General features: G+C 39.0%; 1 protein-coding gene across 1 annotated transcript in view; it reads left to right on the top strand.

Moving 5' to 3' along the window:
* Window positions 1-17,508, top strand: part of ANKRD31 (ankyrin repeat domain 31) — a gene marked incomplete at both ends in the record, with an annotated part of 63,090 nt that overhangs the window by 1,540 nt on the left and 44,042 nt on the right. The window contains 6 exons of the mRNA XM_080362536.1: window positions 5,297-5,391; window positions 6,382-6,422; window positions 12,806-13,459; window positions 15,349-15,611; window positions 15,937-16,061; window positions 17,137-17,155. Of these exons, the coding sequence (XP_080218662.1) occupies window positions 5,297-5,391; window positions 6,382-6,422; window positions 12,806-13,459; window positions 15,349-15,611; window positions 15,937-16,061; window positions 17,137-17,155 (1,197 nt within the window). The remainder of the gene's footprint in view (window positions 1-5,296; window positions 5,392-6,381; window positions 6,423-12,805; window positions 13,460-15,348; window positions 15,612-15,936; window positions 16,062-17,136; window positions 17,156-17,508) is intronic.

Here is a 17,508-nt window from a genome sequence, read left to right on the forward strand (position 1 = left end):
CTCCCTTAGAGTAGGTTGCCTGAACAAGCATGTTATAGTTACGTAACAGTTTTACTGGTACCTCCTTGGCATTTTTACGTAATCCATTTGACTTGTGTCCTGTACATTTTAGTCCAGCAATACAGATACTGCCTAGTCTTTAGGTGACATGAGGTGTTCTTGGGGTTCTTCCAGATTTTTTTGCCTTTTTGCCAATGTGAAGACCCGAGTGGACTGTAATTTTTTATCAGTCTTCTCTGAATTAATATGAATCTTACCTACAGCCCACTGAAATCTGCAGAAACTTTTCCTATGGCTGTAATTTCTTCATGCTGAACCTTTCACAGTTACTCATAGTTTTGTCTAAGGAAAGAATCATCATCCCATTTTGAATTTACCTGTGGTTATCCACTGGAATTAAAACCTGGCACCATTCAACATACATGGTTTATGGGACATTTATTTGACTCAGTTTGTGGAATGGGAATTTGTGTGAGGGTTAGGTGAGGGTTTTTTGTGTCTGTAAATGTAATTGATTATGATATTTTTAGCATTCTGCTACAGCATTTTATATTCAGTAAGTTAGGGAATTAGTATTTCATATTATTTGTGTATTTATGTGTACTTGTATAGGAGCAATTTGGTGATGACATGCATTTAAAGATTAATTTCTCGGATATTTTGTTAATGTCAGTAACAACATTCTGATTTTGAAACCTAAGGGTCCTGCCTTAAGGGTTTCTTACTCCTTTTTTTTTTTTTTTTTTTTATATTTTCTTTCTTTCTGCAGAGAAAAGTTCTTTCTTTGCATAGTCATTAAAGTATTCCATATAGGAGTACATATATTTTTAGTCAAGTGGATCATGCAATTTTCCCCCCAGCTTGTTTTATTAAGTTCTGACCTCTCCTATATGGTAGTTTCAAAATCTAGTTGGACTGACTGTTTAACCACTTAAGTCCATTGCATATCAGAAGCTTTGATACATATGCCTTAATTACTGAGTTATGTAGAAATCCATGAGAGTTATGGAAAGTTATGTAGAAATTAAAGTAATCAAAACTTCCTGTAATTATTGTTGTTGTGGTTTGGTTTGTGCTTTGGTTTTTATTTTTATTTTTTTCCTTTCTAGGAATGCGCTCTCCAGAAATCTGTTTTATACAGAAGTATGGTGATCACACATACAGTGAGAGGGAAAACCACATAAATCCAGTACGTATAGAAGTGATACGTCTTCTGCTACACATACCTAACTATTACTTATTAATAAACTCAATGGGCATCCCATTCTTTGTGTCTAAAAGAGCCTGATGGCTTGCAGCTGAAATGAATTTTATGGCAAGAGAGTTGTCAGGTTTGTAGCACATTCTCTCTGTGAATGTATCTAAGTCTCTTCCCCGGCCATGAGCTTTGAAATTTGAGCAACAAACCCATGACAAAGATGAGGAAGTCACAGAGCACAAACCTTTTAGTACATTCACTTCAGGAGCTGAAAGATAACCATCTGGCGTGACCATGCCAGAATACACCCTTGGTTACTCATTATGAGATTAGCTGTGATCCAATGATTGGACAGTTGTTTCTTTAAAAAACAAAAGAGATAATAATCTGAAATGCAGAATAAAATGCCTGCTTGCGTGATGATTGGGTAATTATTCTGTTCTATGGATAATTCTGCATTATTGAATCTACTAATTTGCCCACCTTGTAATATATATGCCACAGTTGGTAACTAGCCCATAAACTTCTGTTCATTGAGCAATCAGGTTTCCACCTGCATATGACAGGCTCAGGAGAAAAATAGAAACAAACAGGTTTCTGCTCTTTCAGTGAGATTGTTTTAAAACCTGTGACTGTTACACTGTTTTTAGTGCTGTGGATTCACCAGTCTGAAGACCTGTATCTATATATCCTTATTCTAGTATAAGACATTTTTTTAAAAGAACTAAACTGACTCCTAGATGACAAAAAATATGTTGAAAAAAGACATTCCTTTTGCTTAAGCGGGTGATTTTACAGAGTACTACAGGTTTGCAAACAAATTTGTCTCAACTGGCAGTACAGGAAACAGTGAACAAAATCAGAACGATGCTGTTATTTCAGAGGCTTTTTTCCATAAGTTTATTTTGCTGCTTGCATGTCCTAAGGTTGTCTTGACTGAAGCTTATCACAGTTTCCTAAGGACACAGGGAATGAGGGAAGTGCCCATTTCTGAAGAGAGAGGGAATAAGGGAAGTACTCACCCTCTCCCTGTCTCCTGTGGGAGCTGATCTGACTGAATACTGCCTAACCTGAGTGGCTTCATGACTCTCACAAGAGTCTACAATTCTAGTAAGGGATTCTTCCAAGTCCAAGGACAAATCCCCCGTCTGCATAAGGAAAATTCAGAAGAGCATAGAAACCTGGTACTTTTCACCAAATAGTTAGGTAACTGTCAGCATTTTTTTTTTTGGTGAGACCTATACAGCATGCCACTGGTCATACATAGCATGAGAACGGTATGAAATAAAATCTTTACTGAATGCTGTAAGAACGGTATTGGCCTGTCATCCCTGATACTAGCATGTGTAAATTGCAGCAGTTTGGTTCTTCAGCCACTCTGAGAGCCAACATGGAATGTGCTTACATAGAAGCTTTCCTTCTGCTGTGTCTTCAGAAGTGATCTTATATGAATACAGCATCTTGATGTGATGTGATGTGATGTGAGGGTTGTGCAGCCCAGAGTGGCTGTGAAATTTTTCAGGAAATGTAACATCTTTTCCAGTTGTTCCACAGCGTCTTGCCTTTCATTGTACTTCAGATGGGTTGGGGAAGGCTTGGGATGTGCAGTCCTGTCTTTTATTCTACCATGTAAGAGACTGTAAGTAAGACTTTTCTTCCACCAGAGATGCAGTAGGTATACAGACAGATTTTGTACCATTCAGGTTCTTTCCAGCTGACAAGTTGCTTCCATTATTTATTAACACCCTTTTCCATAGTTTGTTCAGGCAGTCCTCACAATTGTAAGTTTATGCTTTCAGGTTTTCCAGGCTTTTTTTTTTTTTCCTCCAGTTTGATGACGTGTACCTAAAGTTGTTAGGTGGCATTTACAGCCTTTGAGCATTAGTCTTTTTTAGGACACATCTGGGGTCCCCTGGGATGATTTGTTCTATAAATAATTGCTCAAATGAGAAAAATCAGTTGAGTTTTGCAGGAATTTCCTGACCAAAAGCAAAAGAGCAGGACACAAAGCTGTACCCCAGTACTTGCAGTCAGTGGACACAAATACTATTTGATTTGAGAAGATCTCTCATTCTGCAATATACTGGTTTTGCTTAGAACTCAGTTTTTTAGCAGAAAAAAGCTCATTCTTCTTCTGAGATATAATGGTAGTTGATTGAGCTTTGAGCATCTATCTGAGCAATGTTAGCCAGAGAGATTTAGTAGTTCTGCTATCTCCATGACCTCACTTGCTTTCTGGATAACGTTCTGTGTAAATACCCTGAATTGTACAAAGGGTGTGTTAGCAAAGTCAGTAACTTTCTGCCAACTACCCCATTGCCATATTTTGGAACTACATCAGTCAGTAGTTGTTGCACAAACTGTTCTAAAGAATCTGTTCTGTTCCAGGGAGCCTTTTAGCGGACTTTTCTACTGGGTGATCTCCACCTGTTGCTCTTTAGGTCATTGCTTAAATGGTTATTCTTATAGTGTTGCTAATACCTTGTGAAAGTCGAAGAAGTGATCACTTGATGTCCACACCAAGATGTTATTTCCCAGTGTTTTCCTAGGACTGTGAATGTTCTCAGCTGTATGTCAATGATTTGTTTAAAATTGAAGCTAGTATGCTGGTGGTCTACTAGTAATCCTCAGTCTTCATCTCATATGGAAGAGAACTCTTCTGCAGTTCACTTGCCTATCTTAATCATTCCTAGGTTGCTTTGGGCTTTACATAAAGGCTCATTTTTCCATACTGGAGAAGATCTCTCCCTTACGTACAGTCAGAGGCACAAAAAGTGAATCCAGGCTCCTTTTACTAAAGAGTTTGAATTCAGCTCCTGGTCTGACATTATCTCTCTCCTTATCTGCATGCCCTTTTCTGTGTCTGCATGTGGCAGCCGTGCCACTGAGAGCTTGCTGACATACAGGTCTTAACAGCTAAGTTCCTTAATTCTGCCTTTTTCCAGGGGTATTGGGAGTTACATACTAAACTCCACAGTCTCTGAAGCAGCACCCATCTCCCAAAAGAGAGAATTGTTACAAAAAGCATTAAAACTGGGATCTGAAATAAAAATACCATGCATTTTGGTCTTCTGATATAGAAAACACCCTAAATTTAAAGCAATCATATCTTACTTGCATAGCTATATTTTCCTTCTGATTGAGTCTTGTCTTTCCTACTATCGATTTATTTTTGAACATTTTTCTCAAAAAGCACAAATTGAAAAAAAATATTTGAGTGGAATGGCTTTTATATCTTATTAGTAATGTATGTAAGAATCAGATCAAAAAATTCCATTTCCCAGCTTAGTTACAGAAGGAAGAAGAAAAGCATGTAATAAAGCTGAGAAAATAACTAATGAAGTACTTTGTTTACTAACTTGTTGGTTTTGTCTTTTTTTTTTCATTCAGGTACCTCAGGAGGCATACGCGTCTGATCAGTCTCAGTCTCTACTGCAGTGAGTATGATAAATCACACAGGAATTCCAGTCAGGCATACTGTAATTAAGCAATTTCAATTTGCCTCCATTTGTATGTTATTTTATTTTTGGTGTTCTGTTGTGAAGCATTTTTCTTGTTTGCTTAGTGAAGGATCTCTGTTTCTGTCAGAGGTAATTCTGTGTCTGAGTCAAACTGTATGTGTGTTTATTTTTATTGATGGCATTACCTTAAATGGTATAATGGCATAAGCAACAGGAATGACAGTAAACAACTCGGGGGAAAGCATTAGACAAACAAATACAAATTTGTAATAATAATATTAGACCTTCTGTTCTTAAAAGCTATGGAAGGATTTCAGTAGAAGATGGATTTATACTAGAAATACAGAAAGAAGTAATAAAAAATAGGAAAGGCCATTTTTTCTCTTACAGAATGAGTATACAAACACGTCTTCCAACCCTAACCATTCTGTGGTCTAGTTCCACTTAGTAAATCTGAAAGTCTTTGTTACTGCATGTCCTTGTAAAGAGATGTCTGCTTTTAAAATAGCTACAGTTGTTTCCACAAATATTTGTAAGTAAATTTAAAAAACCCGAAAGTACTGCAGAAATTTTCATAAGGTGAGTAGATTACAATTGTTTCTGAATAAGAACTTTTTATTGTATTGTTTAATTCTAGGGATTGGATAAACTGTCCATCATTTACTGAAAATATTTCTAAGCCTGTTTTTTCATTAAATGCTGTAGTAGAGAGACAGCAAGATGATTCTGTAGGTATGTTGTATTTTGTATAAAACTGAAAGTTGCTCTAGGTGTGGCAAAATCATTTGAGAAGTTGAAGATTAGTATCTATGTATGTTTATTTAGAATCTGACTGTATGTGTCTTTTACAACAGTTGTTTAATTTTTATAGTTGTATTTCTGTAAGTATTATGTTACAATTGTTTGAAGAATTAACTGTTTTCCCAAGCCAGTGGTGTATTTCCAGCTTAAAATTCTTTTATTGCTGTGGAATTTTCTGGCAAAAGTTACAGGGCTCATGGTATTCAAGTCCCATATGAATATGTAAGGTAAGCACGGATGTAACAGTCATTGAGGGTTCCTACATGATGCTTACTAACATAAGCAAGAATCAAAGATGTGTAAGAAGGAGAGGCAGAAATGCTGCTTGTAATTCCCCAGATCTGTGTGTCTTCTGCTGCTACTTCAGTTGTACTTGTCTTCATCTGTGCTCCCAGCAGTGCAAGACTGCCCCATCTGTTTTGCTGTCTCCCTGTTTGAGCTAATTTTGCTAACCCAACAGAAAACTGTTCACTTTATATCTGGTTAGGAAATACCCAGGGAGTCATGTGGATGTTAAAACATGGTGATAGGAGCAAGGGGATTGGGATCAGCCCTTTTCAGAGGCAGTAATTTATTAGGTTGTTTTAGCCATGTTGTCTAATTGCACTGTAATTCCAGAGGGCAGGGGATAGGTCTCATCCTGTGGAATAGGCAGCAGTTCCATCTGCTGATAGTGTTTGGAAATGCAGGCCTTTAAACCACAGTGAAGAAATGTCACAAAATAGCCCTGGAATATAATTCGGTGACTAACAGAGCCCAACTAGAAACCGTATTGTCAGTTTCACTATGGAACATGACTATAGTAATTTTTAAGGTTTGAAACCCCAGCCTTAATCAGGAAGTGAGGCCATTTTATTAGAGATGAGAACTTTCAGAAGTGGAAATTACAGCTGAAATATTTGTTTACTCTCCTAAATTTAGATATTGAATTGAATGGATTTCAGAAAGATTCGGAAGAAGAGGTTAGTATATTTTTACAACTGAATGTATATAAAATGCAATTTAATTTCATTAGAGAGTATTTTACTGAAAAATACCTGGTTCTTCCATTTTTAAAAGCAGGCACGCAACTTTTGAAACTGACACTGAGTGCATTAGGTTAAAACAATTTAAGAGCTAACCTTTTCTGTTTTTTCAGTAGGAACTGCAGTTATTAAGCTTGCAGGGCACAAGGGTAGAAGAGTAGCAGTAACAGTGAAGTAGGAAAGACCATGACACAGACTGTGTAAGGGCTGTTACTTAAACTAAAGTAATGAAGACATTTAGTAGCTAAAACATGTTTTTCACCAATGAAAGTGGTGGGAGAGAATTAGGAAGGTATTTGAAGAGGAATCTTTGGGAGTAATGACTTACTTATGGCCAAAAATAGGTAGTACTAATCTCTTTGATATATCTCTTTGGTAGTCCTAAAGCTGCTCATGAGTGACAGGTTTCACTGCTGATGAGGTAAAAGTGAGGGAATAGCCTTGGAGCGGCTTTTCCCCCCATTTGTTGGCTCCTTTCCCAGCGATACTGCATTGGGGATGATTCCACTCCAGTGCGGGCCTCTCTGTTTGGGTGTTGCAAGGTTCTGCCCATCTTCTTTGCCATGTGCTTCTGATGCTGCCTTTGTGCCAATACTAGCGCTTGTTTGACCCCCCACATGGAGTGAGTTTTGAGGAATAACTGTCAGATGCTCTTCAGTTTTTATAGTTGGCTTAGTTTTCATCCAAGTTGTCTTCTCAATCCAGCTACACCAGTGCAGCGCAAGAGACGATGTGGAAATGCACAGCTGAAGGGGAGTGCAGGGATGGGGACTGTACCATACTAATTTAGAGAAGCTTAATGTAACTGGAATCTTACAAGTGTAGCTTACAAATAGTACTGATTATTTTACTAAATATCTGCTTGCAAGCACTGCTTTTGCACAAGAAGAAAGGAAGGAAGGAAAAGGAAGAAAGAAAAAGGAGGGAAGAAAGAAAAAGGGAAGGAAAGGAAGCAAGAAAGAGAGAAGGAAGAAGAAAGAAGGAAAGAAAGAGAGAGACAGACAAACCTCGGAGAGAAGAAGGAATTCCATGACAGCTTAGAGAAAACATAGTAGCAAAAATTCCACAATATATCCATGTGAACCATCCAATCCAGAAATATCTTGAGCAAGAGTTGAAGATTCTGCGACCACCAACATAAACACCCAGTGGTCAAATGTGCCCTCGATTCCTTTCCACTTCCTCTTCCAGCATTCCCTTCATTCTTGGTTTTCAGTCACTGAAATCCAAGCAGATTTCTCTCCAGTTAGCAGAGGAAGTGCTGGCAGCATTGCATTAAGGGGTTCTTGGCCTTTGCCTCTGTGTCATATGATTGTGTGCTGTCACGTGCCACCGCAGTGTTGCTTAATGTCTGCTCTGCTACTTCTGCATTATCTCCTTCTGTTGCCCCTCTGAAGCACAATGCCCTCTTTGTGCTTTTTGATTTCTAGTCTCAGTTGATCCCTGACCGGTTCATTGCTTTCAGGTCTGTGTATACTGAATGAAGAAATTGTTATTGAAATTTGCTCTGTTGCCTTTTCCACAGCAAAAAGTAACTGGTATAATTAACTCCTGTTGCAATGTCATGGACAGTTTTGAGAATTTCTGGAGGCCTAGTGGCATCAACAGCATGGTCCTAGAGAAACAAGATAATCATACTGGGCCTGCCGTCTGCAGCTTCTTAGGAAACCTCCCATTAACTTACAGCTGGATACCAGTTCCAGTATTTCTTCTCTGACATTCAAGTGTGGAGCAATTGATGGCAATATGCAGTGTAACTGTCTGCTGAGATAACCTGCTTAATGCAGAGACCGTAGCATCACCACTCTTCTGTCTAGTCCCATAGATTTGAACCTATAAATAAAAGTTAGAATTCTATATAAATTGAAGAAGGTGAACAATATTCTGGGCTGCGTTAGGAAGAATATTGCTGGTAAGTTGAGAGAGTAGGTCCTGCAATGAGAACTGGTAAGGCCACCTCTAGAATTCTGTGTCCAGTTCTAGGTCCTCACTACAAGAAAGATACAGACACACTGGAGCAGGTCCAACACAGAGCCACAAAGATAATTAAAGGACTGGTGCATCTGATTCTGTAAGGCCTTTGAGAAAATCCCCCCCAACATTGTTCTCTCTAAATAGCAGAGATATAGATTTGATGGATGAACTTCAGGGGATAAGGAATTGGTTGGATTGTAGTGTCCAGAGGGTAGTGGTCAATGGCTCTGTGTCTGGATGGAGATCAATGATGACTGGCATCTCTGAGGAGTCCATACTGGGACCAGTGTTGTTTAGTATATTCATCAATAACAGAAGCAGTGGGATTGAGTGCACCCTCAGCAAGGTTACATATGACCCCAAGCTGAGTGGTGCAGTTGACATGCCTCAGAGGCAGGATGCCATCCAGAGGACCTGGACAAGCTTGATAAGTGGGCCTGTGTGAACCTCATGAGATTCAACAAGGCGAAGTGCAAGGTCATGCACCTGGGTTAGGGCAACCACTGATACCAATACAGGCTGAGTAGGGAATGGATTGAGAGCAGCCCTGCAGAGAAGAACTTTGGGATGTTGGTTGATGAGAATCTCAGCATGACCTGGCAAGATGTGCTTGCCACCCAGATAGCTAACTATGTCCTGGACTGCATCAGAAGAAGCGTGACGTGCAGGTTGAGGGAGGTGATTCTGCCCCTCCACTCTGGTAAGACCCCACCTGGAGTCCTGCATCCAGCTCTGGGGTTCCCAGCACAGGAAAGACATGGACCTGTGAAGAGGGTCCAGAAGTGGCCACAAAAATGATCAGAGGGCTGGAACGGTTCTGCCGTGAGGACAGGCTGGGTGAGTTGGGCTTGTTCAGCCTGGAGAGGAGAAGGCTCCAGGTAGACCTTATTTTGGCCTTTCAGTATTTAAAAGGGGGGCCTATTAGAAAGATGGGGGCAGACTTTATAGCAAAGCCTGTTGTGATAGGACCAGGGCCTGTTGCGATAGGACAGGAGCCTGTGCTTTTAAAATAAAAGAGGCGAAGTTTGAACAAGCTATAGGGAAGAGGGGTTTTTTTTATTATGAGGTTGGTGAAACTCTGGAACAGGTTGCTAGAGAAATGGTAGATGCCCCGTCTCTGGAAGCTTTCAAGGTCAGGTTGGATGAGACACTGAGTAATCTGACCTAGTTGCATGGACATTGGACTAGATGACCTTTGAAGGTCCCTTCCAACCCAAACTAATCTATGATTCTATGATCTTTCATATGAGGAGAGGCTGAGAGAGCTAGGATCATTCAACATGGAGAAGGCTTTGTGGGATCTTACCACTGTGTATGGACACCTGACAGGAAGAAATGAAGATGAGGGAGCTAGAATTCTCAGTAGCGCCCACTGGTAGGACAAGAGGCAGTGGACACAAATTAAAAAGAAATCGCATCCAAACACAAAAATCCCACTTCTTGTCTTTGAGGTTGGTCAGACACTGGAACAGGTTGCCCAGAGAGGCTGTGCATTCTCCACCTGTGGAAATAGTCAGAGCATCAGTGGACATGGTCTTGGGCAACCTGCTGCAGCTGACAATGCTTGAGTGGTAAGGTTGGATTAGATGATCTCAAGAGGCCCCTTCCAACCTCAACTGTTCTGTGTTTCTCTGTGCTTCCCTCATGCCACAGTATATTGGAGGAATCTTCAGCTCAGTGTTCTCACAAAACCTGGTAATGTTTATCCTTCTGAAGTTTTACAGTGATTCTCCTATACATACGTATTGAAAACCTGAACTTCTCTGTTGTTGTCTGACTCAGAGCCAGCAGATACAGGAGCCCACTTAACGTTTCTACTCCATCCTTATTATTTATGCTTCAGTATTAGTCCGGTTTTATCTTGTAACATTTGCAAGCCACAGTCTGTGACGCCAAATAGCCATCAGTTTCTCAGTAACTTCTTTAATGTTCTCAAACACGTGGAAACAAAATCCTCTCATGTCATGGCTCACTCAGTGATGTGAATGCACTGCCGTGTGCTGGAGCTGACAGGCTGGATTTAAGCTTTCTCATGTAGTGCACAGGGAGAGGTGGGCATCTGAGGCTTGGCTAAACCGGGCTCACTCACTGGCATTTGGTGCAGTGAGTTTATTAATGCAGAGTTTTTATGTCCCCGGCCAAGTAAATTTGGGTTTGTTTTTTTTTAGATGAGACCTCTGCTTGACTTCCTTGTCCATCTGCTTCCTCTGGTGTGCAGTTCTGAATCAGCTGAGGCTGAAGTTGACTGTTGCCGTGCTCAGCTGTTACCCAGTGTGTGCTTACTGGGTAAGATGGGGAGCCAAGAGATTCTGGGCTAATGCTAGAAGGTCAGCAGGATTCATGCCTGGATTAAGGAACACCTTGGTTTGTAGTGGGAATAATTGAGATGTGAATTTGGTGGAATTTAAATGAAGGCTTTCAAAGTAATGTGCTCAGGCTCAGTCGAAGAGATTCACAGATGCCTTGAGATAGCTGACATTCAAACCCTAAAAAGTATTAACAGCCTTATGCCAAAGAGATACCTTTTTCTCTTTGGAATTCTTACATAGGAACCCCTTTCTTAAAACACAGCTCTTCTGGTCAGGGATGGACCCGAACCTGCATTTACCTCAATATTTATGTTTTACTGCTGAGCTGCTGACTGAGAGGGAATCCAGCTCCTCCTTTGAAACTTAGTGTATTCTGACTGTATTTACCAGACCATAGTCCACCGGAGAGAGAACTCCCTGTTTTGTTTCAGTTCCCAGCTGGCTCAGCCTTGCTCCTGCAGCAGCTCCTCTGTTCCTTTTCAACAGGCAGCTGCAGGGCCCTTAGGCACCAGGACTTTAAGTGTCTTTATAGGTAAGTGGCAGCTCAGAATGAGTTTTAGGGATGGAAAGTTTTGACTTCTATTGTGTCTTGTAGATTTTAATGACTTGTAGAGCAAGTCTGAAAGGATTTTGCCAGCAGAAATGGGTGCTCAAGAAATTTAGGCATCTGTAGTTTGATAGAGGTTTTGTGATCACCAGTCACATTTAAGTATTGGATTTCAGTTGCCATTCGGGTTTTTAAGATCTTGCAAAATCAGTAATTTATGCCTGCCTGATCCTTCTCCACTAGTGTAAATATTTCACCTACCTTTTAACAAATGCACCAAGCCTTTTTCTTAGGAAGTTTGTAATATATGTACACACTGTTCATACTACTGTTCTTCAAGTACAGAAAGTTACGCCAGTGGGTTTTTTCCCCAATATTTTAAAGTCTGCACAAATGAGAGAAGTGGTCTAAAAAGAAACTGTAATTCAATACAGAAAAGTAAAAAGTAGTTAGTACTTAAAAAGGAGCAGTTAACTACACAGTTACAAGATGGGAAACAGCAGACAGGAGAATAATTTTTCAGCAAAGAATCAGGGATTTATAATGGCTTACAAACTGAATGTGAGTCAATGCTGTCAGATTTCTGCCCTTTCTGTTTAATTTTGTGTGAGCATTATCAAAATTATGTTACCAGTGGTTAAAGGATTCTTGTACTACTCAGTATTGCCACTTGCTGGCAGCAAGAGTCTAAAAATGTATTGAAATAGATCCAGTATTACTAAGCAACAGCACTATTATATAAAATGTAATACAGAAAAAATGTTTTAGGTCTGCTGAGGCATCTGATTTTCTCCTGCAGAAACATTGAAACAGGGATAGGAAAAAAATGAAAAAGCTATTAATGGGTATAAAAAGGGGTGCATCTGTTGAAAGCAGCTCAAAGTAAGTAGAAAAAACAGTAGCAGTGTTACTTTTCCAATAAGATTTATGGTCTTGTGGTTCTCTACTCAGAGTGGAAATTCGAATGTGCAGCCTCCAAACATACTCCTGAGGTTTTGAACTGAAGCTTCTGAGGCACAAATGCTCCATACCTGTGTTGGATCCATATAAATACATAATCAAAAGTCATATATTGTGTTTTACTAACTATGCTTTTTATATTATTGTGAATATGTTCATTTTCATTATTTCTGGGTGATGGAAGTTTTTAATGCATTTCCTCTAAAGCCCTTTAACACCCTCAGGTCATTGGCATAATATCTTTGACCTTATAATAAATTTAGTCTCTCTTACTCTGGATTTTCACTGCTAGGGAAGACAACAGCTGAAGTGCTCTGGTTTTGAAATGGAGACCTCAGTCTAACCCTTATTAAGAAACTGTATGAGTTCTTAGGGAAGGCTTTGAGTCTTATAGTTTATGCAAAAATTGCAAATTAAAGTATGTATATCTATATATATGGATTAATTCTGAAGTGAATGTTGATTATTTGATTTTTAGAGCTGTTCCATTCCTTTTTGTAAACATTCTTTTTGATGTTTGGATTTTACAGAAATTAAGTGATGAAGACGTCTTTCCAGAAATAAACCTCTGTCTAGATGCCTTTCTGGAGCATACAATGATGGTTCCAAAAGAACAGGCACCACAAGATGTATTTCCACTTGTTTTAGAAGATTGCCAGAGAACCTGCATGACAGTTGTTGACACAGATAACAGAGTAGAAGAACATTCCCCTAATAATCATACAGATCTTTCACTGACATCCCTAGGAAGGATTTTCATGGAAGTATTCGCAGAACAGGGTATAGAGACTGGTGAATTGGAAGTGAGTGATTTGTTGAGATCCCTCAGTGATTCTGAGAGTCTTCAAATGATAAGCCCATTGCCTGATATGTTAGAGTGTGAGGGTCATGCCTTTTCCTGCGATCCATCAGCAGATGAGAGCAGTGATGCCCTGCCGATAGAGCTTGTGACAGCTCTGAATGCCTTGTCAGGATCTGTAGTACAACCTGTCACTCCTCTAGTGCCAAGTGTGATTCAGCCTAACACCGAGGGAGAGACATTAAATTCAGAACCCAGTATTCCCCAATTAGATGATGATTGTACACAAATAACAAACATGATTGAGCCTCAACTTGCTATAATTCAGCCAGAAGAAATAAAAGCCTTAACAGGATCTACCTTGCAGAGGACAACAAATGAGCAAGTATATACACAGTTTAATTAATATTTGAAAATTTATGTTTATCATAAAATATTTTATAGAATAGCCAAATTACTTGGAGATACGAGTTTTAGGAAATACTCCCTTTCCCCTTTGCTTACCCCTTCTGCTTTTTCCTTCCCTCCAGTTGATCTTTAATAGGCAGCTAATTTCAAGGTGGTGAAAGGTCTCTAGGCTAATTTTCTCAGAACCATGGCAACTTACAGAGCTTTTTCAGTGAAATGCTCATTTCTGAAATTTGTAGCACAGCTGTGTGAAGCTTAGTGTATGGATTTACTCAGTTAAGATTGTGAAGCAGGGTCCTGTGGGAATGAGGATCTATAACCTCTTGTCACTTAGTAATTGTTTCTAGCTTTTTTTTATTCCTCCATCTGCTGTTCTTCAGGACAGAAAATAGGAAGGCAATTTAGTGGGGGAAAAATACTAGTTAATTTTTCAGTAACTGTTGAGTTCTAACAGTATATTGTACACCTTGGTCTTTTCTCATCCTTGTTTCTTCAGAGTATCCTTGTTGTGGTGAAACAAGTACACAAAATATGAGAGCCTGTATTGTCCTGAAGATGCAAGCAGGATGCTGGATAGCCCATTTATTTTAATATATGGTCCTTTATAAAGCAAATAGGTGTTTGGTTGTGGGTTTTTTTTTTTCCTTTGACATGTTTTTTTCTTCTCCTCCTGCCCTCTTCCCATAGCATATGTAATGCCATGGAATGTACTGTATTGATAGTTTTGTGAACTAAAATATCTGTTGTTTCCCAGTTGCCATGTTAACAGGCATCATCTCTTGGCCTGGAGGGACCACTTATAGGAATGAAGTTCACCACTTCACTTGCCTCTTTGCTGAATATGTCAATTAAAAATATGAGTCAGCAAAACCTCCATTTCGGTCTGCATCCTAAGAAAGGACTAATAAACTATTCCACTTCACTTAGAAAGAATTTGTGTGCATGTGTGCTCATGGTGTGTCCTAAGAGCTTTCAAAGTCACTCATACGTGTAGTAAGCCAATGAATACCCCAAGTTTCAACAACTTGAGTGATACTCAGCAGCATGTCACACTCATTTGACTAAAACAGTGAATAAACTCAAGTAACTCAAATTAACTGCCATGTGATGATGTATCTTTAGGGCAGGATTTCTCTCTCTTACTGTTAGGTGAGTCTGTGATATACACCAATGGTTTAGGTTCCCCTTTGCACAACTTAAGACGAGGTGAATCACTATCATCTCTTGAAAGTAGCTCTTCCTCTTTGTCAGTGATAGGGGTAAGGAGAATGCCAAGTGTCATCTAGATCCCTGGCTTTCAGAAAGCTGAATGTACATGAAGTGAATCTCATCTGTGGTGGCTATAGCTCAGGGACAGTATGTCTTTAGAAATAACTTCTCAGCTGGGAGTAACTGAACCCCAGGCAAAACAGAGTGCTTGATCATGCACACATTTCTAGGCTTGTGTAAGAATGAGTTAAGATGTGCTAGCTTAAGACATCTTAAACATAACTTTATTTTTTAGGACAGGAGCACGTGTCCATAGGAAACTGAAATAAATCTGTTAAGTCCAGCCAAACAGCTTTCGGATAGTGACAACTTTTGTTTGCTGTCAGCCAGCCTAGATTTATTATTTAAGTTGCGATTGTGAGTATCCTTATTCCCTTGGCTTATTCTGCCACAGGCATGTTGTGCAGCATACTACTTTGGGACTTCCTCTCCTGTGGCAGCCTCTGTCTCTTGTATCTGTAGCATTCCAGTTACTCACTTAAGCAACCCCTCCATTGTCTGTGAGCACACGTGTAATTCATAAGACAATGATGTTCTTGGAGCTATTATATATGCAACCCTTATTTTAACAGCGTGCTTACCAGTTGTTTGTAATATTTCTTCTTCTTCTTCTTTCTTTTTTTTTTTTTTTTTCCACAGCCTGTGAATGGTCATCAGAAAGAGAAAGAAGTAATTTCAGGTTACTGGGGTGCCACCTCTAGTGAAAAGCAAACTGGGGAGGGAAGTTCATATTCAGTGGAGGCTGCAGCATGTACAGAAACAGCCCCAACAACAATTTTCAGTCATTGCCAAACAGTAGAAGAGATTCATCAGAGGATGTGTCACAGTGGCAGTGCAAGAAACAAAGCTAAGGATTTTGAGTATGGCAAAATCATGCATAATATTCTTAAATAATTTTTTAAAATTAATGTTACAAATACAGTGCATGCAGAGTACTCATTCCTCATGTGAATTACTTTAAATGATCAAAAGGTAAAGGTTTTACCTTTTATTTAATGCTCTGGAAGTTAGTTTCTCTCTTGATTTACTCTTTATTCAGTAGTACCTGAGTTAGCCTATATGGTTGCATGCTGTTACAGACTTCCTTTAAAAATCAAATACATTCACATTCTTAGCTCTACTATAAACATCTGTTTATATAAAAAAGAGAGTATTTTTGTTGATTCTAAGCAAATCTTTTGTCAGTAAAATTCAGAAATCTGCTTCTAAAGACAAGCAGGATCTAGAAACCAGCATATGCCAAGAAATAACTCTGAACAAGGATAGAAAAGCTGAGCAAAGAAGAAGCAGGAGAATCGAAAACAAGCTGAGTAAGATATTGTCTGGTGTTTATCATACAGATTATTTTTTTATTTTAACAACTATACTGAATCAAATTAATTCCTAACCTCTCTAATATGTTGTGGATGGATTTCTTTTAAAAAGATGGTACAAACATTTTAATAATTAAAGTTATAGATTGTTTCCCTTACTTGTTTAAACCTACATAGTGGCAACCTAACAGTTGACTTGTTTGCATAAACTCATTAAGAATCATGAGAATTTTTTCAAGATGCAATTTTTATCACAGTGTTAAATATGAAAAAATACATTGTACTCTGAAAAGTAGAAGAAAAACATTTCTATGCAGAGTGAGAATGTAGATCCTTTTATACATTCATGTATCCTTCAATAATCTAGTATTCTGTGAGCAACATGATTCCAAGGGCAGTGCCGTCCCGAAGAATTGACCTATACAGAACAGTTTATTCTATTTTGGATGCCTGCTGCTGTTATGCTGTCTGTTGTAAATATAGGATTATAGGGCCTTCACTACCACTGTTATCGAGCACTCTTGGAAGTATTTTTCCTTGCAATTTCCTTTGTCAAGTAGTAAGATTGGTATTTTTCATCCTTTGAAAATACATGCAGAGAAATGCATTGCCTCGCAGAGGAAGTGTGTAGGAGAATACAGAATTTCCTCACTTAAGAGCTCACTCCATTACCTTTAAGATTGGGGGTCTTAATTTTTTGTTTGTTTGTTTAAGCCCAGTTAGTCTGGATTTATCTGTGCATGTACAATCAGTTAAACAGCTTACAAACTTCAGAAGTATTTGAATTGTAATAGCTACATTATAGATCTTAGAAAATATGAATAATTCTACCTTGAATTAACAACCCTTCTGTTTTGCAGGGTTTTAATTATTTAATTAATGGAAGCACCATTTTAATGAGCTGTGAAATTGTATGACTAACTGCTTATCTATTCAAATTGACTTACTAGTTTCCACTCAGAAAACAAGCTATGGCTTTTTTTAACATGATTTCTGGAGAAAGAGTTGTACTGCCTATAGTGGTAACTTTTTGTTAACCCAATCTAACAATTTTACCTCCCTTTTGCATCAGACCTAGTAATCAAGAATCTGTAAGTCATTTTAGTTTGGTAATTCACTGAAAAAATAGCCCCACAAAAAGTTTAAGTTTGGATCAGCAGGCATCAGTTGTTTTGCACAAGATCATACACAAGGAAGGCAGTAAGGAAGGCAAGGTACAAGTGATGTGAAATGGGTCCTCCTGAAGTAGCAAGTTACACTGGGTTAAGTGTAGCGTGAAACTGTCCCTTGTTCTTTGTATGTCTGTGTGGTTCAATCTCTCCTGAACTGCCTGGCTAGGTTAGACCAGCTTTGACTACAAACTGAAATGATTAAGGTCTTGCAAGGCTGAAGAGGTAGAGGAGAGGGACTGTCCATGTCCTCAGCTGAGAGAAGGTTTTGAGTA

Source organism: Nesoenas mayeri, assembly GCF_963082525.1.
Source record: "Nesoenas mayeri genome assembly, chromosome: Z".
NCBI lineage: Eukaryota > Metazoa > Chordata > Aves > Columbiformes > Columbidae > Nesoenas > Nesoenas mayeri.